General features: G+C 44.4%; 1 protein-coding gene across 1 annotated transcript in view; it reads right to left on the reverse strand.

The window, feature by feature from the left end:
* Positions 1-3,472: 3,472 nt before the first annotated feature.
* The window catches only part of LOC106652932, a 66,214-nt gene continuing 52,108 nt past the window's right edge, over positions 3,473-17,578 (reverse strand). The window contains exons 3-5 of the mRNA XM_014372113.2: positions 7,441-7,663; positions 5,937-6,137; positions 3,473-5,844 (exon numbers count right to left, since the gene is read on the reverse strand). Of these exons, the coding sequence (XP_014227599.1) occupies positions 4,925-5,844; positions 5,937-6,137; positions 7,441-7,663 (1,344 nt within the window). The 3' untranslated portion in view covers positions 3,473-4,924. The remainder of the gene's footprint in view (positions 5,845-5,936; positions 6,138-7,440; positions 7,664-17,578) is intronic.

The following is a 17,578-nucleotide window of genomic DNA, read 5'->3' on the forward strand; positions in this document are numbered from 1 at the left end:
TATTGTTTTTATTTTTTATACTTCATGAAATTTGCTTCATTTTTTTTTCTTTATTTCTTAATTCATGGCCATCGGAAAAAAGATTATTTTAATTATGCGTTCCGTGAGAAAAAAAAGTGGAAAGAAAGTTAAAAAAAAAAAAAAAAAGAAACCCACGTGAATCGGAATTGCGGAAAAATATCGATATGGAGCGAGAAAACGACAGCGGGGGAGAGAGACGAACGACGGGCGCGCGCGCGGGGTGATTAAAAAATGTGGCGAGCAGCGGCAGCGCTGGGATTACGTTCTCGTAATATGTTTGGCTGTGCGACTTTTTTTTTACTTGTAAAACGTGTGGATTGAATGCGCAAGAAAAAAAAACACGTCCGCGTGTACGTAATGATTTTTCCGTAGCTAAGATTCTCTATATCACAAAGTAGACGACGTATACGGGGATAAAAGTCTCTCAGGGCGTGATAGATATAGAACTTTTTGACTCGTGAGTTATTCAAGTTGTGCGTATCGTAACTTTATATACTTTCTTAGTGCTCTTTTCCATTATTAAACTAATAATAGCGGAGGCAAACTTTTAATAATCGTCAAATGATACTCGTCACCTCGTGTCGCTTTCTCGCTTCCATTCCGGTGTACACCCCCGCAAAACTCGTGTCGAGTATTCGTGTCCATTACGTTAAATAAAATACATATATCGGTAACAATGGCTCGTCGCGTCTCGGCATCCGAGCCATTACTGGTGTTTTTCCGCGAAAGAATCTAAAATCACAAGCTCAATCGACCGAACGTAAGCAACCAACTCGGGAATCGGTGAATTTAGAAACCAAACATATATACGACTATACTCGTAATATAGTATCCTAATGTGGTGCGTTTTATCAGTTCCCTCCTGTTTTCGAGGATATCTTTTTATTTTGTTTGTTACAATAGGGGGGGGGGGCATAGAGGGGGGGAGGTCGGGGGACACAGTAGTATTTTATTTTCATTTTGCTTCACGTGCGATTAAGGCCGATAAACGCGCGCTGCGAAAACTATTAAGGCTTCCGCTCGCTGCAAATGAGCAATGCTTTTACCGCGGGATGATATTGAGATCGTGCAATAGAGCAAAAATCGTAAATTTTCCTGGTGGGTGGGTGGGTGGCTGCGCTGCGTTTCTCCGAGCGATTGTTACTTTCCTCGAGATCAATTATTTGTTTTCTTTTCTTTTCGCGTTTAGAGATTTAGAGGATCGGATTCGAAAGACAAACAAGTTCGTTCTTTTCAAACGAGGTTCGTATCTTTTTTACAATTATAATATAATATAATGTGATATAAGCTCAGAGGCCGGCGAGTCTTCGCAAGGCGCGTTAAACCGAATTAAAAACTACAGGCTCTCTTGTAACCCCCTGCGGCACTTCTTTATCTATTAAGTCGCTGTTAAAATTTTATCAAATTCTGCCCTCTCTCGCACACACTCACGCATACACGCACACGCATGTTTTAATCTTAATTCTTTTTGTTTAATAATAATAATAATAATATTTTCTTATTGTATCGTAATGTGAAAAGTACAACACACGCACATGCTCTCTGTCGCTCTGGCATACCCTACGCACCTTAGTTCTTTTATTTTTAGAGTTATTCGTAATGCTAGGATTTTTTGTTTGCTCGATATATAATAATCATATATATAATATTTATTTTTGTTTAATTTTTACATCGTGTTGCCTCTTATGGGTTTAATAATAATAATCGTAATAATAATCATACTAATCATGACCATTCCTAGCAAACACACGCTCACGCATTATTATTTATTAATTTATTTATTTACCTCGATATAGCTTGCGCACGCATTTTTTCACTTTTTTTTCAGCACAATCACCGTTATAACGATCATTCGTATAAATTTTTTCCTATGTATAATAATTTCAATGTTTTTTTTTATTTCGAATTCTACTATTTTTCTGTCGCGTTTACGCTCGCACGACCGAGATTTGTTCGTTTAGAAAAAAGAATCGCCAATACGGTAGTGTGTATATTTTTTTTTCCTCCTAATTAATAATATGTGCGTGCAGCCGCGTGTAACGATTCGCGCATCGGAAATTCATAATCGACAGGTGTAAATGCACTTTACGTTATTACACGCGCGTTTCCGTGTTATATATCCGATTTCAGGGCTATTTTCAATAAATACATTCAATGTACGCGCTCCTTTTGTTTACATGGGAAATATCGAAGGTGTTCAAGTGCTATCCACGAATATCTATTCAGCCTCGAGTGTACATGTGTATACATAATAGAACGCGTGGGTGTATGTATGTAACGCGTAGGGATATATATGTGTATTACACATTGAGAAGTCGTTAAACGGCGCGCGCGCGAATCTACTCGCTCTTTTCCGCTTTTAAGCTGCTTTACCCCCAGCGTAGTATAGTATATACTGGTGTAGCAATAGCACAGTGGCTGATGCTACTGCAGCAACCTATGCCTTCAGGCCTTATAGTCGCTTCTCTCTGGCAAGCTTTTCACATATACATAAACTTACACACACCAACCCCCGTCGTCCGCTTTTCTATTATTATTACGGCCGCGTGCAAAATGTATGTCTATGTGTGTGTCTGTGTGTGTGTAGGAGAGTGGCTCTCTCCTCTCTCTACTGCGATGGCACGTCCGCGCGTACATGCGGAAATTCCTTTAGGCGCTTGATATACATGTGTTATGTGCGTGTAGAGTGTGTGGGTGGTGTTACGCAACGACGAGTACGAAGGCGTGTTTGCCATAGTCCTGTTGGAGTGATAAGATTGCGACATTTGAACGAAAAAAAAGTTATAAATATAAATATTGAGGCGGTATATTTTTTTGTGTTTCGATATTGGAATTTCAAAAAAAAAATCATCAATTAGGTTTCACGTACACATGTACAATTGAGTTTGGAGATATTCGAGGCTTCAATTATTCATCGTTTAACTTTTGTCGGTAAACATTTTTAAAATTCAACCAATTCATCCGTATTATATATAGAGAACTATAAAATTAACAGTCTCTCTCAGCCGAGAAGCGTCACGATATACAAAAACGTCACGAACAAAACTTCCGTCTCTCCTCTCGTCACGTGTCAACAGCTACAACATTTTTATAAAAACTCTTTTATTATTATTTTTTTTTTAATTCTCTGTCAGTTTGTGTGTGTGTGTGTGCGCGCGCGTGTGTGCTTGCATATATCGAGGAATCCAAAAAAACGAAAACGTCACTCCGAGTTAATATTAGCCCGCTTTATGAATAACAAATTATCCCAAATGCGGGACACACATAGCTCTCTGTAGTGGGCTCTATGTGTAACCCCCCGCGAACGAATGTGTATATAATATGCGCATGGCCTGGCATCATCATCTGGGCCCTCTGGGGAGGGTGAGAGCAGCTCCGCCCACACACGCACACACACACGCGCGCGTTTGTCGGCAATTACGTTATATTTTTAAAACTATTTTTAAGTATGTTTTTTTTCCCATGCGTTTAAATTCCTTTGCCTCGCGTCGGCAGTACGTTTGATATTTGAGTGGTAAAAAAAAGAAAAAAGTAAAGGACAAAAGTCAACCACGTTGAGCTTTAAAAACCGCGTAAGAGAAATCGCTCACTCTTACTCGTTTCGGCTGGTTTCGCGCGCAAACATAATAATTCTCTAATATTACACGGTTGGCGTGCGCATGTCGATTAAAATGTGCGTATGTTTTTTCGTCTTAAATATTGCTTGGCCTATTTTATTTTTTTCACTTCTGTTTTGAACAAGATCATTGAATTTTCATCGTGTGTGTGTTTTTTTTCGTACACACCTCGATTCGAATCGATTCTCGTATATAATATTTTCTATATTATATGAATAATCTGTACTCTTATAATCGTCGTTTGTGGGTGATCGGTAAATTTTTTTTTCATTTTCCCCTCCCTTCGTAACTATGTGTCGTATATGTACACACATACACGTTAGCAGCACGTAGGTATACACTATATGTTTTAAATTTATATAATCACTCACGCTCTCTCCGCTTTTGACACAAATGTCAATAACACACAACACACACACGCACACGTAATATTTTACATTTTCCAAGACTCGATAATTCATGAGTACTCGATCATTATTATTGTATTATTGTTTATTATTATTATTTTTTTTCTTGCTCGTTATCATTAACCCGTTATCGTTACATAATAATAATTATATATATTTTTTTTCTTTAGCCGTTATTTTTATTTATTTATTTTTTCATATAAGCCTCAGTGGTATAAGTCGGGGGATGTGTAGGCGGGCGGTCGGTCGGCAACACACCACCGCACGACACAACGACACGGATCGCATGGAACTCGTGTGTGTGTATAATATAGCAAACAAGTCGATTATAATCAGCCACGGTGTGTGTGCCGCTCCGACACTGCACGAGTCTAGAGAGTACGAGCTTCAATTATGTTTTGTATATCGTTCCCCGGTCGCGCGACTTTCCTTCTTTTTTTTTCGCTTTTTCATTTTTATAATATAATATTTTTTGTTGTTGTTGTTGTTGTTGTTGCACGAAATAATCAGTCAGCTTATGTCGTTTTTTTTTATTATATCATCGTGCATAGCTGAGAGCGAGGCAGCAGCAGCGCCGCCGCCGCGCCCTGACTATATGTATCTCGCAACGACGCGTGACTCTCTCGTGCACGTGTGTAAAACGAAGAAAAGCTCGACGGTGTATAATATAACGCACAAAACGAGGAGTCGTTTTCTTTCTCTCTCTCTCTCTCTTGAGATTATTTAAGCCGAGGATAAAACAGAGAGTAGAGGCCCTTGCGTATAATATAAGGTAGAGCTAGCTATATAGCTGAGCTGCCTGCGATGTGACGGCGGGGTAGTGGGTGTATAAAGAAGGAGGAGGAGAGGAGAGAACTAGGCGACTGCGACGAGGCGCCGTTACGACGGCTGCTCCACGTAGTAGTACGACGCGACGAGAAAGCGACTCGTTGGCGGCCGCTCGCTGCTGCTGTAGCTCGCTCGATGGATTTTCCGTCGACGGCGCTTTTTGCGCACTCTCCAAGGCTGCTGCTGAGGCTGGTGCTGACGATTATTGTTGTTGTAGCGTGGCATGAAATGTAGCGGCCGTCTCTTCCATCGGCAGGGCCAGAGCCAGAGCCAGCGCGACTCGCAGCTGCAGCAGCATCCGCGAGACTTCCAGCGGCTCGGCCAGAGCCACCAGCGATAGCAGCAGTGCCGATGATCGTAGCGGTACGCGGACTTTGGCAGGCGCCAACTTTGTCGTCGTCGTCCGCGCTTCTGGCTCACCGGACCACTACTACCATTATTATTATTATTATTATTATTACGATAGGCTCGATCGATCCAGGCTGGCGGTAGTAGGGCCGAGAGGACGGCCGCGAGGCAGGCGCGCACGGTGCGCCTGGTCCGGCCGAGGGCGCGTCCTATCGAGCCGAGTACGAGGGCAGCCAGACCCTGGCCGAGCGCCGAGCACCACTGCCTCGAGAACAGAACGCCCCAGAGGCAGAAGAGGCAGAGCAGCGGCAGCTGCTGAGAGGCTCCGACCGTAGAAGATGCGCTACTCGAGGAGTAGGTGGCGACCGAGACGCTGGTGCTGCTGCTGCTCGGCGAGAACGGCGTGTCGCTGCTGCTTGGACTCGACGACGACAGCTCCAACGACGATAAAGAAGACGACGTTGTGGCTGAAAGTATCGGTGATTCGCTGCTGCTGCTCGATGATGATGGGCTGCTGCTGCTCATGTCCGAAGGGTTGACCGTGGTCGGCGAGTCGGTGCTGGGCATCATCGAGCCGATGCCGCCGCTGCCGCAGAGGCCCGACAGCGGTCGAGGTGGTGGACCTGCAAAAATTTACCGAGAAACAAGTTTCTCGTGTGATGAAAAGCTCCGGGTTTTTGCTTAAAAGTATATATAGAAAAGACGCGAGACTCACCCGGCAGGGAGGACATGTCGCACTTGGGCGCCGTGGCCGGGTCGCGATGCGTCGGGCCCATGTACACGACGCGATTCGTGCAGTTGGCGCAGATGCCCAGGCCGGGCTTGTCCTCGCTGCAGATGTTGAAGCAGCACTCGTCCTCGGTGATCGGGTGCAGGGCTCGGGCCGCCTGCTCGCCGACCTCGGGGATGTTGGGATCTGCAATAATCGAACGATCGCGACGAGCGCGCAGACCGCCGCAGTTACAAAAATGTTTTATATTACGAGTCCTTCTCGGCTATGAAACGGACCGTTACGGTCCTTTTCCAGCCGTGGGACCTATGCGCTAGTTTTCGTTATAAAGACGGCTAAGAGTTCGTCCGCGAGACAAAAATTATAATTACAGAAGTCGTACAGGTCTCCTTTGAGACATATTGAGACGGACGCAAAAACGAATTACAGGAGTCCCTCGTTATACGCGGGGGTTACGTTCCTCAAAAGTTCCGCGTATAACAAAACCGCGGATAATAAGACCTTCCTCTTATGGGAAAGAGAGGGTTACGTTCCTCAACCTCGAGAAAGCACAGTTTATATGTACATTTTACCTACAGATAAGCGTATTTGTTGAGTACTTTATCTATTCATATATGTTTATTTACATTTACAACACATATATATTTAAAGTAAGTGGTTAATTTTTTCTGCTTTGCTAGTCTCAAAATATCTTTGTGCATTTTTTCATAAATTTGTGCAGCTAAATCACAGTAGTGTTCGAAAGTCGAGATACGCGTCATTATTGGATCATGAATCATTGCTAATTCACCTGCTCGAATAACTAGATCCATAACTTCGACAATCAGTTTTGAATCTAAAATCGGTGTAGGTGCATCATCAGTCTGATCTGCCGGTGGTTTTTGAGGCAGTTTTCGACGGAGTTTTAGAGAAAGCCATACTTAAATAAATTTATAAATTTTCAACAAATTTAGGTTAATTGACAAATTCGATTTATGCGTCTACACTAACCAAATTCAAACTGAATATAGATACGTCCGAGAAAAAAATCACGATCTTCGATCCGCGGATAACAAAACTCGACCCGCGCATACGAAGGGACGGGCGCAAATCGACTAACCGCGGAAAACGAATTTCGCGGATAATAAATCCGCGTATAACGAGGGACTCCTGTAGTACCGAAGTGACCGCTAGATGGCGCACGCCCGAAATTCTCGGTCAAATCGAATGTGAAAAAGCAAAGTTCTTGGAATACATATGAGATATAAGATTTAACATATGAGATATAAAATATAGCCTTAGGTGCTACCACACCTCTTGATTATTGATACAATACTTCTTGATAATTTTTGTCAAGCATCGGAATGGGTCCGTAAAGAACCTTTCTCGCACGAATTTCAAAGATATTTTGGCTACATGTTTGACTTTCAGCCAGTCCATACAATGAAAAGCATAAATTATAAAGCCCAAAAGTATATTTACAAGCAATCAATTGTATAAGTATACTTGCCTCGGCAAAGGAAGGTGGGCTCTCCGGCGTACTGGGTCGGGTAGGCCGGCGCACGGTCGCCCGGCAGCAGGTAGGGGCAGCGTTGTTCCACAGATTGGCAGAGGGACCGGCAAGGCCTCAATCGTCGGCCGGTCCAGGATTCCTCCGAGGGCTCTGAAGGATACGGTCCCCCGTGAGCGAAGTAAGGCACCAGGGAGCTGCACACCCATTTTCTATATGCCTCCTGCAACATTTAGCAAAGAACAAAACGTTTCGTGAATAATTCGGTCGTTATCCATAGATGAGCGTTATAATTTGGTTTAGAAAAGTTCAGTTTTCATTATAAAGATATCGAATACATCTCAAAATATTTCACAACGTATTAAAACGTTACACGAGACGGGGGGGAGAACGAAATTGTGTAAAATCAGAAAAATTACGATACCACTAAGCGCGACTGGGAAATATTGCATTTTATCGAGTACAGCGTGTATACGCGGTGTACAGGTTGTCTGCAGCGCTCTTGTTATTTTCTCACCGCTTTGTTTGTTGTGTGTAGCATATACAATATATATCTATAGCTCCTCCTCTCCTTTTTTCTTTCTCTCTGGCACGAAAAACGTGTACAGAGATGTTGTATATAGCACATATATATAAACGCCTCAAGCAGCAAAGCTATTTGCGGCCCCGTACAAACGCCCACACACACACACACACAGATGGACAGACGAGACGATGCTTTGCTCGTATACACAATACAATGCACGTATGTGTTATATACACCGTGCGCAGTAATTCATTTAAACGGAATCGCTCGACCAAAGGCGATGTGCCAATCAAAACAAAGGGGAGGCGTTATCGTCTTCGTTCGGTTATTAGAAATTCGATAAAAGTCAGCAGCATTCACCGGACCGAGACAATTATATACTCCCAGCAGCTATATCACCACGTTATATCTATATAGTTGGGTGCAAAAACGTGAATCATTCGATTTCTTTTTTACTTTTCATCGAGGCCGCAAGACTCGAAAAGCAGCGGTGCGGTGCTGCAGCTCTTATCACGACACTGGATCATAACGTGATATATGGAAGGTAATGAAGTTGTTACATTAATGAAGCGTCGTCTCGCGTGCGGCTTATAGTAGTAATAGTAGTCGGTAGTAGCAGCAGCAGCGGCAGCAGCATCGGCTGGTCGAAATTACCTTATAAATCCGCGCGCTGTGCTCTCTCCGTCAAGATATTGCCTAAACCCCGCTTTATACGCGTTTCCGAAATCAGTTTAGAGCCCTGCCCCCTTCCCTGCGCAGCGTATACTCTCGAGCGCGATATTAAAAGTTGTTATATTTTTCAATCGCTGCGCTATATACTCCTTGATATTTCGTCGGCCTCTCGAAATACGCAAGTTCACGAGCGTTGGATGTGTATAATATTATATTATTACGCGGGAGAGGAAGGAAGGAAACGACATTTAAACGCGTAATTATCGGGATACTTCGGGGTGGTGGTGGAGAGTTACGACGACGGTCATGAAGGATGAATCCGATCCGTATACAGCAGTAGTAAGCCTCGCCTCGTCTCGTAGTAAGCTCTGGCAGCAGCAGCAGCAGCAGCGGCAACGATTGGCGTCGGAAAATCCGTGTCTCCGTTGTCGTCGATCATAGCTTCATCGTCGTCGTCGTCGTACTCACACACACACACACACAGATAGCTCTCGGGCACAGCAGACACACGTATATATACGCGCGCTTAAAAAGGAGGGGTGGAAGAGGAGGGAAGGGAGGGAGGACAGGTGCTGCACACGCGCGCGCCACCAACCAGAGGGCGATGATCGATTGACCTGACGCGAAAATCACGTGCAGCCAGCAGCAGCAGCACACAGCCGTATACACAGGGTGGGGCAATTCTGGCTCTCTCTCTCTCTCTCTCTCTCTTTAGCAGAGCTTTCAGCAGCAGCAGCAGAGGCAACAAAATAGAATTGTCAAAGGCTCGAGCGCGCCTATGTATGTATACGAACGAGTTATTCGAGTAACTCGTCGGCGCGCGATGTAAGCATCTGTGTGAATATGTGTGTGTGTGTGTGTGTGGCCCTCTCTCGCCCTCTCGTAATTATTAGCTGGGCATATACGCGCGCATATTCGCCGCTATATACCGATATTACGTATACACATTTACACATTGTTTCACCGTGTCAAGCTGCTGTTGCATATACGCTATACAGTGTGTAGACTCTTGGGAGAAGGGCAGCAGCAAACGACCACGGAGCGCCCGAATTCCGTTGCGAGCTACAGCTTTACACGTCTATATACGCAAGCGCGTAAAAATCACGAAAATAAAGCACCTTGCGTCCTCACTGCCAACAAACCCTTTGAAACTGTGCATCTCGTCCTCCCGAGCCGCATATTAAATTGAAAACCCGTGACTTATTCAAAAGTCGCGTACGGTGGGCCACGGGTAACCCCGTGATGCGCACGCGGTTATGTGTATACCTACATGCTGCGACTTTATGCGCATAATACGTAAAAAGCTCTATCTCTCTCTCTGTCTTTCTCTCACTCGGTGCTGCTGCTGCTGGTGCGCGTTACAAACTTCTTTTTTCTCAGAATACATGTACACTAGTACATAGTAGGTGGCGGTGGTAGCTGCCTGCTGAGTAGGGAGCTTTTGCCGTTGCTGCTGCGGCTCTAAATCTCAAGAAATAGAGTCAAGCTTACTGCACTCGAGTTTTTAAAATTGAAGAAAATCACGTACGCGATACAGTGGCGCGCTGCTGCTGCTACTACCACCGCTACCACTACGTGTACTACCTATATATACGTGCATCGGTGGGCGATTATACAATTTTTCTTTTTCTTTTTCGCGATTCATCAATTTCGCGCTCGTTTGATGAAGCCTTGACCGATGTGCACAGCAGCTCGGAGCTCTTATTCGATCCTTACGTAAGGCATACAATCGTATATAGGCGTTTGTACGAGAATTCAAAAGCAGCATTTAGAGAGAGAGAGACAGCTGCATACAGAGGATAGTAAAGCTGCACAGTTCCTGTAAGGAATTAGCCACGGACCGATGCGTATCAGCCCCCGAAGTCGTTGGCGGCGGCGGCCCGCATCTGTTGCACACTTATGTAGCCGAGCTAGCTCTGCTCTGCGCTAAGGGCGGCTTGATATATATATACGGGAATACACGCGTTCACACACAGCAGCAAGGCGCACTTTGGCAAGTGTATATGTGCTGTACAGGCCGTACTAATGACCGCGTATACACGCGTGCCAACGACGTGTCAATGATTGCTTGTGCTGCTGCTGCTGCTGCTGCTGCTATACACGTGTGCTGCTGGGAGCTGGAGTTTGTGGACGCACCTGCGCGCTTACATTCACACACACACACAGACAGACAGAGAGCATCGAGCGACTGTACTATACTCTATACTCGGCAGAGAGAGAGAGAGAGAGAGAGAGAAAGCCGTGTTGTATATAGAGAGACAGGAGAGCTGTTTACGCTCTGATACTGCACCGAGGATACGTGTAACGCTTAACTACCCCCCGCCGCTACGTACAAACTGCGTAATGTGTAGCAGCCGCCTGTGTCTCTACGTCTATATATACGAGTGCACGAGTTGATACACATCGTGTGCGTCTGTGTGTGTACCACTGTACAGTCATTCTCTCTCTCTCTCTCTTCTCGCTCGCTTTTCGGAGCCGAATCCCAAAGACTTGACGCGGCGACACGTATACATACATACATACACACCTCCCGCGATTCACGTGTGTGCCGCTGCTGCTGCTGCTGCTGCAGCCATCGACGCTCGCGCTCGCGCGCGCGGAGATTGAGAACAGAGAAAGAGAGCTCGGGCTGTTAACTAGTAGGTTAGATACTTCAAGTACTCTCCAAAACGCTGCTATACTGCTATGCCGCTGTGCCACTGGTATAGTACTGTTTTTGACCCAATTCCACCTAGTACCTCCGTCTCTTTCTCTCTCTATCGCGCGCGCACACACGTATACTACCCCCCTCCCTCCCTTCCTCGCTCTTTCCACTACCCTCCATGCCCCCTCATCCCCACCTTTCTGTCGCGGATGCTGCTACTGCTCAGAAAACTAAGCAAAGTAAAAGGAGCTTTTTTCTTCAACTGGCTTCTTCATCTTCTTCTCTCTCTGCGCTTCTTTCTTTTATTTTCCGTTTTCTTTTTCGCCCTCGCCCCCCGCGATACCGCCTCATTCGCCTCGAGGCTAGACTACTACTACTGCTCTTACGACGACCGAGACACACGCTGCGTCCACGAGGTAACCACAATTGCGACACCGATGCTGATTGACTAGCATTGGCAACGATGCGAAAGCGTACTGCCTCATTAGGTCGTATGCAGGCGGCTATATACCTCTTCTCCACACTTTTTGTCGTCCGTATGTACGTATATGCAAATTAATGATCGACCAAGTTTTTATCTGTATGCTACTCTTCGTGCATTTTATCAATTAAATTTATCTCGATTTCAGTCGCTCGCGTATATGAACGTAATTGATGCGAAGATTAAATCACGAAAAACAAATAATTACTTGATTATTTCTTTACCTTTGATTAATTCAAATCACACGTCTCCTAGCTCTCGTGTTTGCTTACGTCGTATTAAAATTGATACGAAGTTCGAAGAAAATTACCGCGCGCGGAAACACTTTTGCAACGTCCAAGAATCCGGGACTTGGACTTTTTTCCACTTTAGACCTTCGTTGGCAGTGGTATAAGTCAACCTTTCGTCCGACTCTCGCTTCGCTCGCGAGGAATTCTTTTTTTCTCTTCTCTCCTCCTGCTCCCACCACCTTCTCAAGATAAACAATACAAATAGCACTTGCGCGTCGCATTAAAAGCAAAATTTTCGAATAGTTTACTATCGTCGTTGCGCGCGCTCACACACAGAGCTCTCAAAGTAAATATTTTCCCTCGGAAAGGTCAATAAAAATCCAAAACTATGTCCCCGGGACCGGAAGAATGCAACGACCTTTACAATCGGGCGCGCAAGCATAGAAACGTCTCCTCTACATACATATATACTTATACAGAGAGAGAGAGAATCATTTCCAGGACCACGTAAAACTGGGAATTCTTTGGATAATTTTTTGTTCTCTCTTTGGCTGGTACACAATTTTCATGCCAACGCGACACAGGCAGATAGGTATAAGGGTACGACGACGAGAACGACGAAATACCTACGGACGTGGAAAAAGAGAGAGAGAGCGTCTGGCGCCATGCTTGGCAAACGAATGAAAAAATAAAAAAAAAGTAGCTCGGTTTATAGCGGCGAGTCGATGGTCGTACACGTACGCCTATGTACGAATATATGGGTATCGAAAACTGCCTCTCGGATAATTCAACGTACTTTACGATTGTCCCACGTGTGTATCAGAATCGTTTCGAATATGTATATTTGCAACGTTCTTTGTGAACGTACATGGCGAGCTTTCTTGAGATTGTTTTATATGCTAGTATAATTAAAGGGCATAAAAATAATTACAAGCCTCTCGTCCGCGTAAATTAGTAACATTTTTTTGCCACGCAACGTATGTATCATACGGAATTTCTTTGTCACGGAGAAGAGTTTGTGCGAGCAACATGCATATATACTACAAGTGCGAGACTGCGGCTAAAGTATATAATATAACGCGTACTGTGGCACGGCGCAAACTAAGCATTGGAACAAACGCGCCCAGTGCCTGTCGGTCTCTCTCTCTCTTTCTCTTCTCTTTTATCTCTCGCGCTCAAGGGTCTCTTCTCTGCAGCGTATAGCACAGCGGCGGCGGCATTGAGTCCACCATTAGTGACGCTTTATACAAGAGCCCCCAGTAGTAGTAGTAGCGGGCATTGTAAGACCGATAAGAACCGAGCGTTAATTTTCTTTTCGGCTGCTATACGGGGGAGGGTTGAAAGGAGGGTATAGGAGGAAGGGAGGAGAAGAGCCCTGAAAGTCGGAGCCGCGCGCCAGCTGAACGTTGTTGGACCGAGAACGAGATTCGAGAACGAGAGTATATAGCGGCGCTTCGACAGCTGCTGCTGCTGTTCGCAAATTGCTTCCGTGCAAATCGCGTGGACGAGCGAGTGTAACCCCCCGTCCCGGCAGCACAGATCGAGTTTTTCCTTTCGATTTAGCAATTCGAGTAGCCGCGCCGATGACGACTAGTCCGACTTTTTACCTGCGAGCGCCTACTGGACTTTTAGGTATATTATACAGAGCTGCGATTTTTGAACACGCGAATATACCCTTTTTTTGAGGGACTTTTCTTGTAATTGCGAAACTTTTTGTCGGCGCGCTGCTTCTACTTTGAGGCGGCAGCGGCGTCGTCGTCGTCGCTCCCTGCACCGCGGTATACGCTCGTATAATAAACGAGATGCGAAAAAATTGCACTCCGCGTAAAATTTTTCATTTCCCCGATCGAAAAGTCATTTCTCGCTTTCTGCACACGCAACGCACATATTTTCCTTTCATTAAATTCAAATCCATTTAATCGAAATTAATTAAACTTTGTAAAAACACGACCATACATATGGTCGTTTGTCTGGGGAAAAAATGTCTCTCTGTAATTCAAGCAAAACCTAACTCTCTCTCTCTCTCCGGCTAACGATTTTTAATTTCTTTATTTTTCAAAGAATCTTTTTCAGCTAGAGAACGTCAAGAGTGCATGATTTAATTACAAGAGAGAGAGAGAGAGAGAGAGGAAGAAAAGTCTCTTTACCGCACGTGCAGCAGCAGCAGCAACATACATCGCTGTATGCTATACGCATACGTTGGGGTATATATACACAAGGGAGGATGCAAAAACCGACGAGCAAACAGAGCTCAAGAAAAAAGAGTCGAGAGGCGCGCACACACACCCACACACACGTACAGGGGGTCACACACGTATATCTCGCCACGCATTCACTGCAAGGCAGGTATATATACATACGTACACATATACGCGCGGCGCGCATATATAGAAAAGACGAAGTGACTTTCGCGTCTGGGTAAATAAAGGGCAATGACGGTGAGAGAGAGAGAGAGAGAGAGAGAGAGAAGATTTGACTATGCAAATTTGAATGGGGAGGCGGCTGGCTAGAAACGTTGCCAAGCGGAGCACATCGTCGTCGTGAGAGAGGAGAGAGAGAGTCGAGTCCTACGCTCAGCTCTCTACTCTCTCGTCTCTCTCAGAGTCGCTAGATATGTACGTATGGGCGCGCTGCCGCGAGAGACCCCGACGACGACTACGACGAGTCGAGTTTATCATCGTATACGAGTATATATCTATATAGGTGTCCGGGCCGCTTCACGGAGGAGATATACGCCTGCACCACCACTACCCGGAGCCACTCGACTAACCAGCCAAGTGGATATAATACAAAGACGCAGAGGTCCTTTAGCCTTGCGCGCGTGCGAGAAATGCGCCCAGGGAGAGACACAGAGAGAGAGAAAAGAGCGTATATGCCGATAGCTTTTTTCTCACGCGTAATAAACGACGGCGGCGGTGGTGGCGCGCGCGTGCCTCTCTCTCTCTCTGTGCCTGCAGAGCTTTTTGCCCGAGCTTTTGCTCACGAGTACGACGACGAAGCTGTCGAGTCGCCTTTTATGCGCGCGCCGGCCTTTCAGCCGAGAGCAGCAGCAGCAGCCGTGTGTGCGTTGCCACCGTTGCCGCGCGCTCGCGTTATACTCATGCAAAAGACACCCGACTCTACTGTAGCGGCAGCTCGCGCGAGAGCTTAATACGAAAAGTTTCGAGAGTTTGCTCTCTCTCTCTCTCTCTCTCGGCTAGCTAGCAGCTAGCCCGTGTGTCTGTGTGTGCTGCTGTTACTGCTGCTGCTGCTGCTGCTGCGACTACTCAACGAGCGACCCTAAGTTTCGCGACGTTGCATTATATATATGACCAATCTGTCGCGCTAATAACTGGCCTGTATTTATTTCCATATAAGTTATAACAATGTTGGCCCCCGAGAAAGCGGCGCAGAGCTTCTTACGACGTGACCCCCTCTCCCCGTCCCTTTCGCGAAACTCTTGTGAATTTCGATCGCCGAGATTAAGTTTCGTCGCTGCGTCGTGAGCGGCGGACGCAGCTGCTACGTAGGCCAATTATAATTCATTTTTATCCATTTCACGAGTATAAACGAAATGTATTTCGAAGGAGTGTAGAAAACGTATGGGTTTGTACTGATATTTCAAGCGGTATAGATACAGATTTCAAATTCAAACGTTCGCTGCGACTTGCCGCGAGATGTCGCTTTGAGCTGGTATCGTACCCGCAAGCGAGAAAAAAGCCGTTGATATATTAACCTGAACTCTAGCGATCGTTGATGCTAATTTATCAAGGTACGATAATTTTCTAACCTCTTGATAATTTTTGAAGGCAAAAACGAGGTAAACCCTGGCTCGGTGAGTCTAAGCCGATGAAACTCACGCAAAGTAGGAGCCAATGGGTGCCTCGTGCGCACAGACACTCGTTCGAGTAAAAAAAGCTATTGAAAACTGCGAAAATTGCTAGATTGTGTAGAGCACCACAGAAACACGTCTGTTCTTACTTACAGAGAGAGAGAGATAGATAGATAGATAGATAGATACTTTATTCGGTGCGTCAATGTGACAAAGAGAGAGAGAAAGAGAGAGAGAGAGAGAGAGAGAGGGACCAATAGCACAAAATAAATTTTAAATGATTGCAGATTTTTTGTAAAATCAGACATATTCAAAATTCAAATGAACTACATTAAACTTAATTTGAGGTACATTTACGTGAAATCTACGTTAGAAATTAATGCATCAAAAATTATAAAAATCCAATCATATACACTATAGCGGCAACTCTGGTTGCAGTATGCTGAGCGCAAATTTTTATGTAATGAAAGGCGAAAAGTGTCAGTTTGCGCACACTTTTTAGTGCGCATTAAGCGTTTTTGGACACTGGCGTGCTGTAAAATTTTAGGTAATAAATAACTATTTATTACCAGTTACTTTAGAATTACCAGTTAATTTAGAAACCGCATGAGCTGAGTTACTTGATTATTTTCAATTCAAAAATTAAGTAAAAAGATTCAATTATACACTCAAATTTAAACGTGTTGATTGAAAGTTAATGTTTGAATACTAATTTATTTATTGCATTAATTTCCCAAAAAATTTATGAAAATTCCATTAAAGTCAGCCTGATTCGCCCCATACTAGTATTCGACTACTCTGTTTTAAAAACTATATGCGATTTAATGATTCCTAAAATGTTTGAATATACGCTTATATTAAAACAATTTTAATTTTCATTTTCATTCGTCCACACGAAACCACATGTACTTTAATTTTAATGTAAATATTTTCAACTATACGAGGTAATAGTGTCTACATCACACTGCTAAATGTTAAAAAATTCAGCGTTTCAACTGTCTGTGTTCAATGGTTCAAAGTGTATCTTCTCTCTTTCTATCTCTAGTTGTACTAACAGAAACATTTCATTTGAAAAATACCCGCTCATCTATTGTCGAGAAATTCATTGTTTTTTTCGGGGAAAATGAAAAATTGCAATTAAAAGCATTTAAAACAGCTGCCAAGCTGCTACATTTTCCACCCGAGCCTCCACTGCACGGGCGCAAATGAAGCCTATTCAAGTGTAGGCTTTTTTCAGCCTAAAATGAAAGGGTCCGTGCAGAGTCGAGTGGGATTTAATCATTAAAATTTCAAAAGGGAAGCACTTCTCATTGTATATACAACGTCTTATTATTTTTTTTTTATCTATAAATAAACACGCGCCTCCTCATAATGCTATGTGTCTCAAGTCCGAGCGAAGCGACGTGCTCTTTTTTTTATACGCTCACTTTTTCGTACCATCTGTTGAGCTTTTTTTTATGCCCCGGCAGTTTATTAAATAATTACGAAACGATTCAGTGTAATACCTTTTTTGCCGAGGAACCTTAACGACGTGATATATAGAAAACTTGAATGAATCATTGCTCGCGTCTCTTCGTTGGCCCGAAAATAGGTCGACTTTTACTCGGTTAGAATTCCATTAGGACGATAACACCGCACAAACATTTAGAGTCCAATGATTAACAAAAAAACAAGTCCGGCTGTTTTTTTTTTCATTTCTACTATACTTGCGAAATTTTTCGTTTACAAATACCGGAATTGTGGCGCATGCGAACCGAAAAAACGTAACGGCTTA

The sequence above is a fragment of the Trichogramma pretiosum genome, unplaced genomic scaffold (genome assembly GCF_000599845.2).
Source record: "Trichogramma pretiosum strain Unisexual culture from Peru unplaced genomic scaffold, Tpre_2.0 scaffold3, whole genome shotgun sequence".
Classification (NCBI taxonomy): domain Eukaryota; kingdom Metazoa; phylum Arthropoda; class Insecta; order Hymenoptera; family Trichogrammatidae; genus Trichogramma; species Trichogramma pretiosum.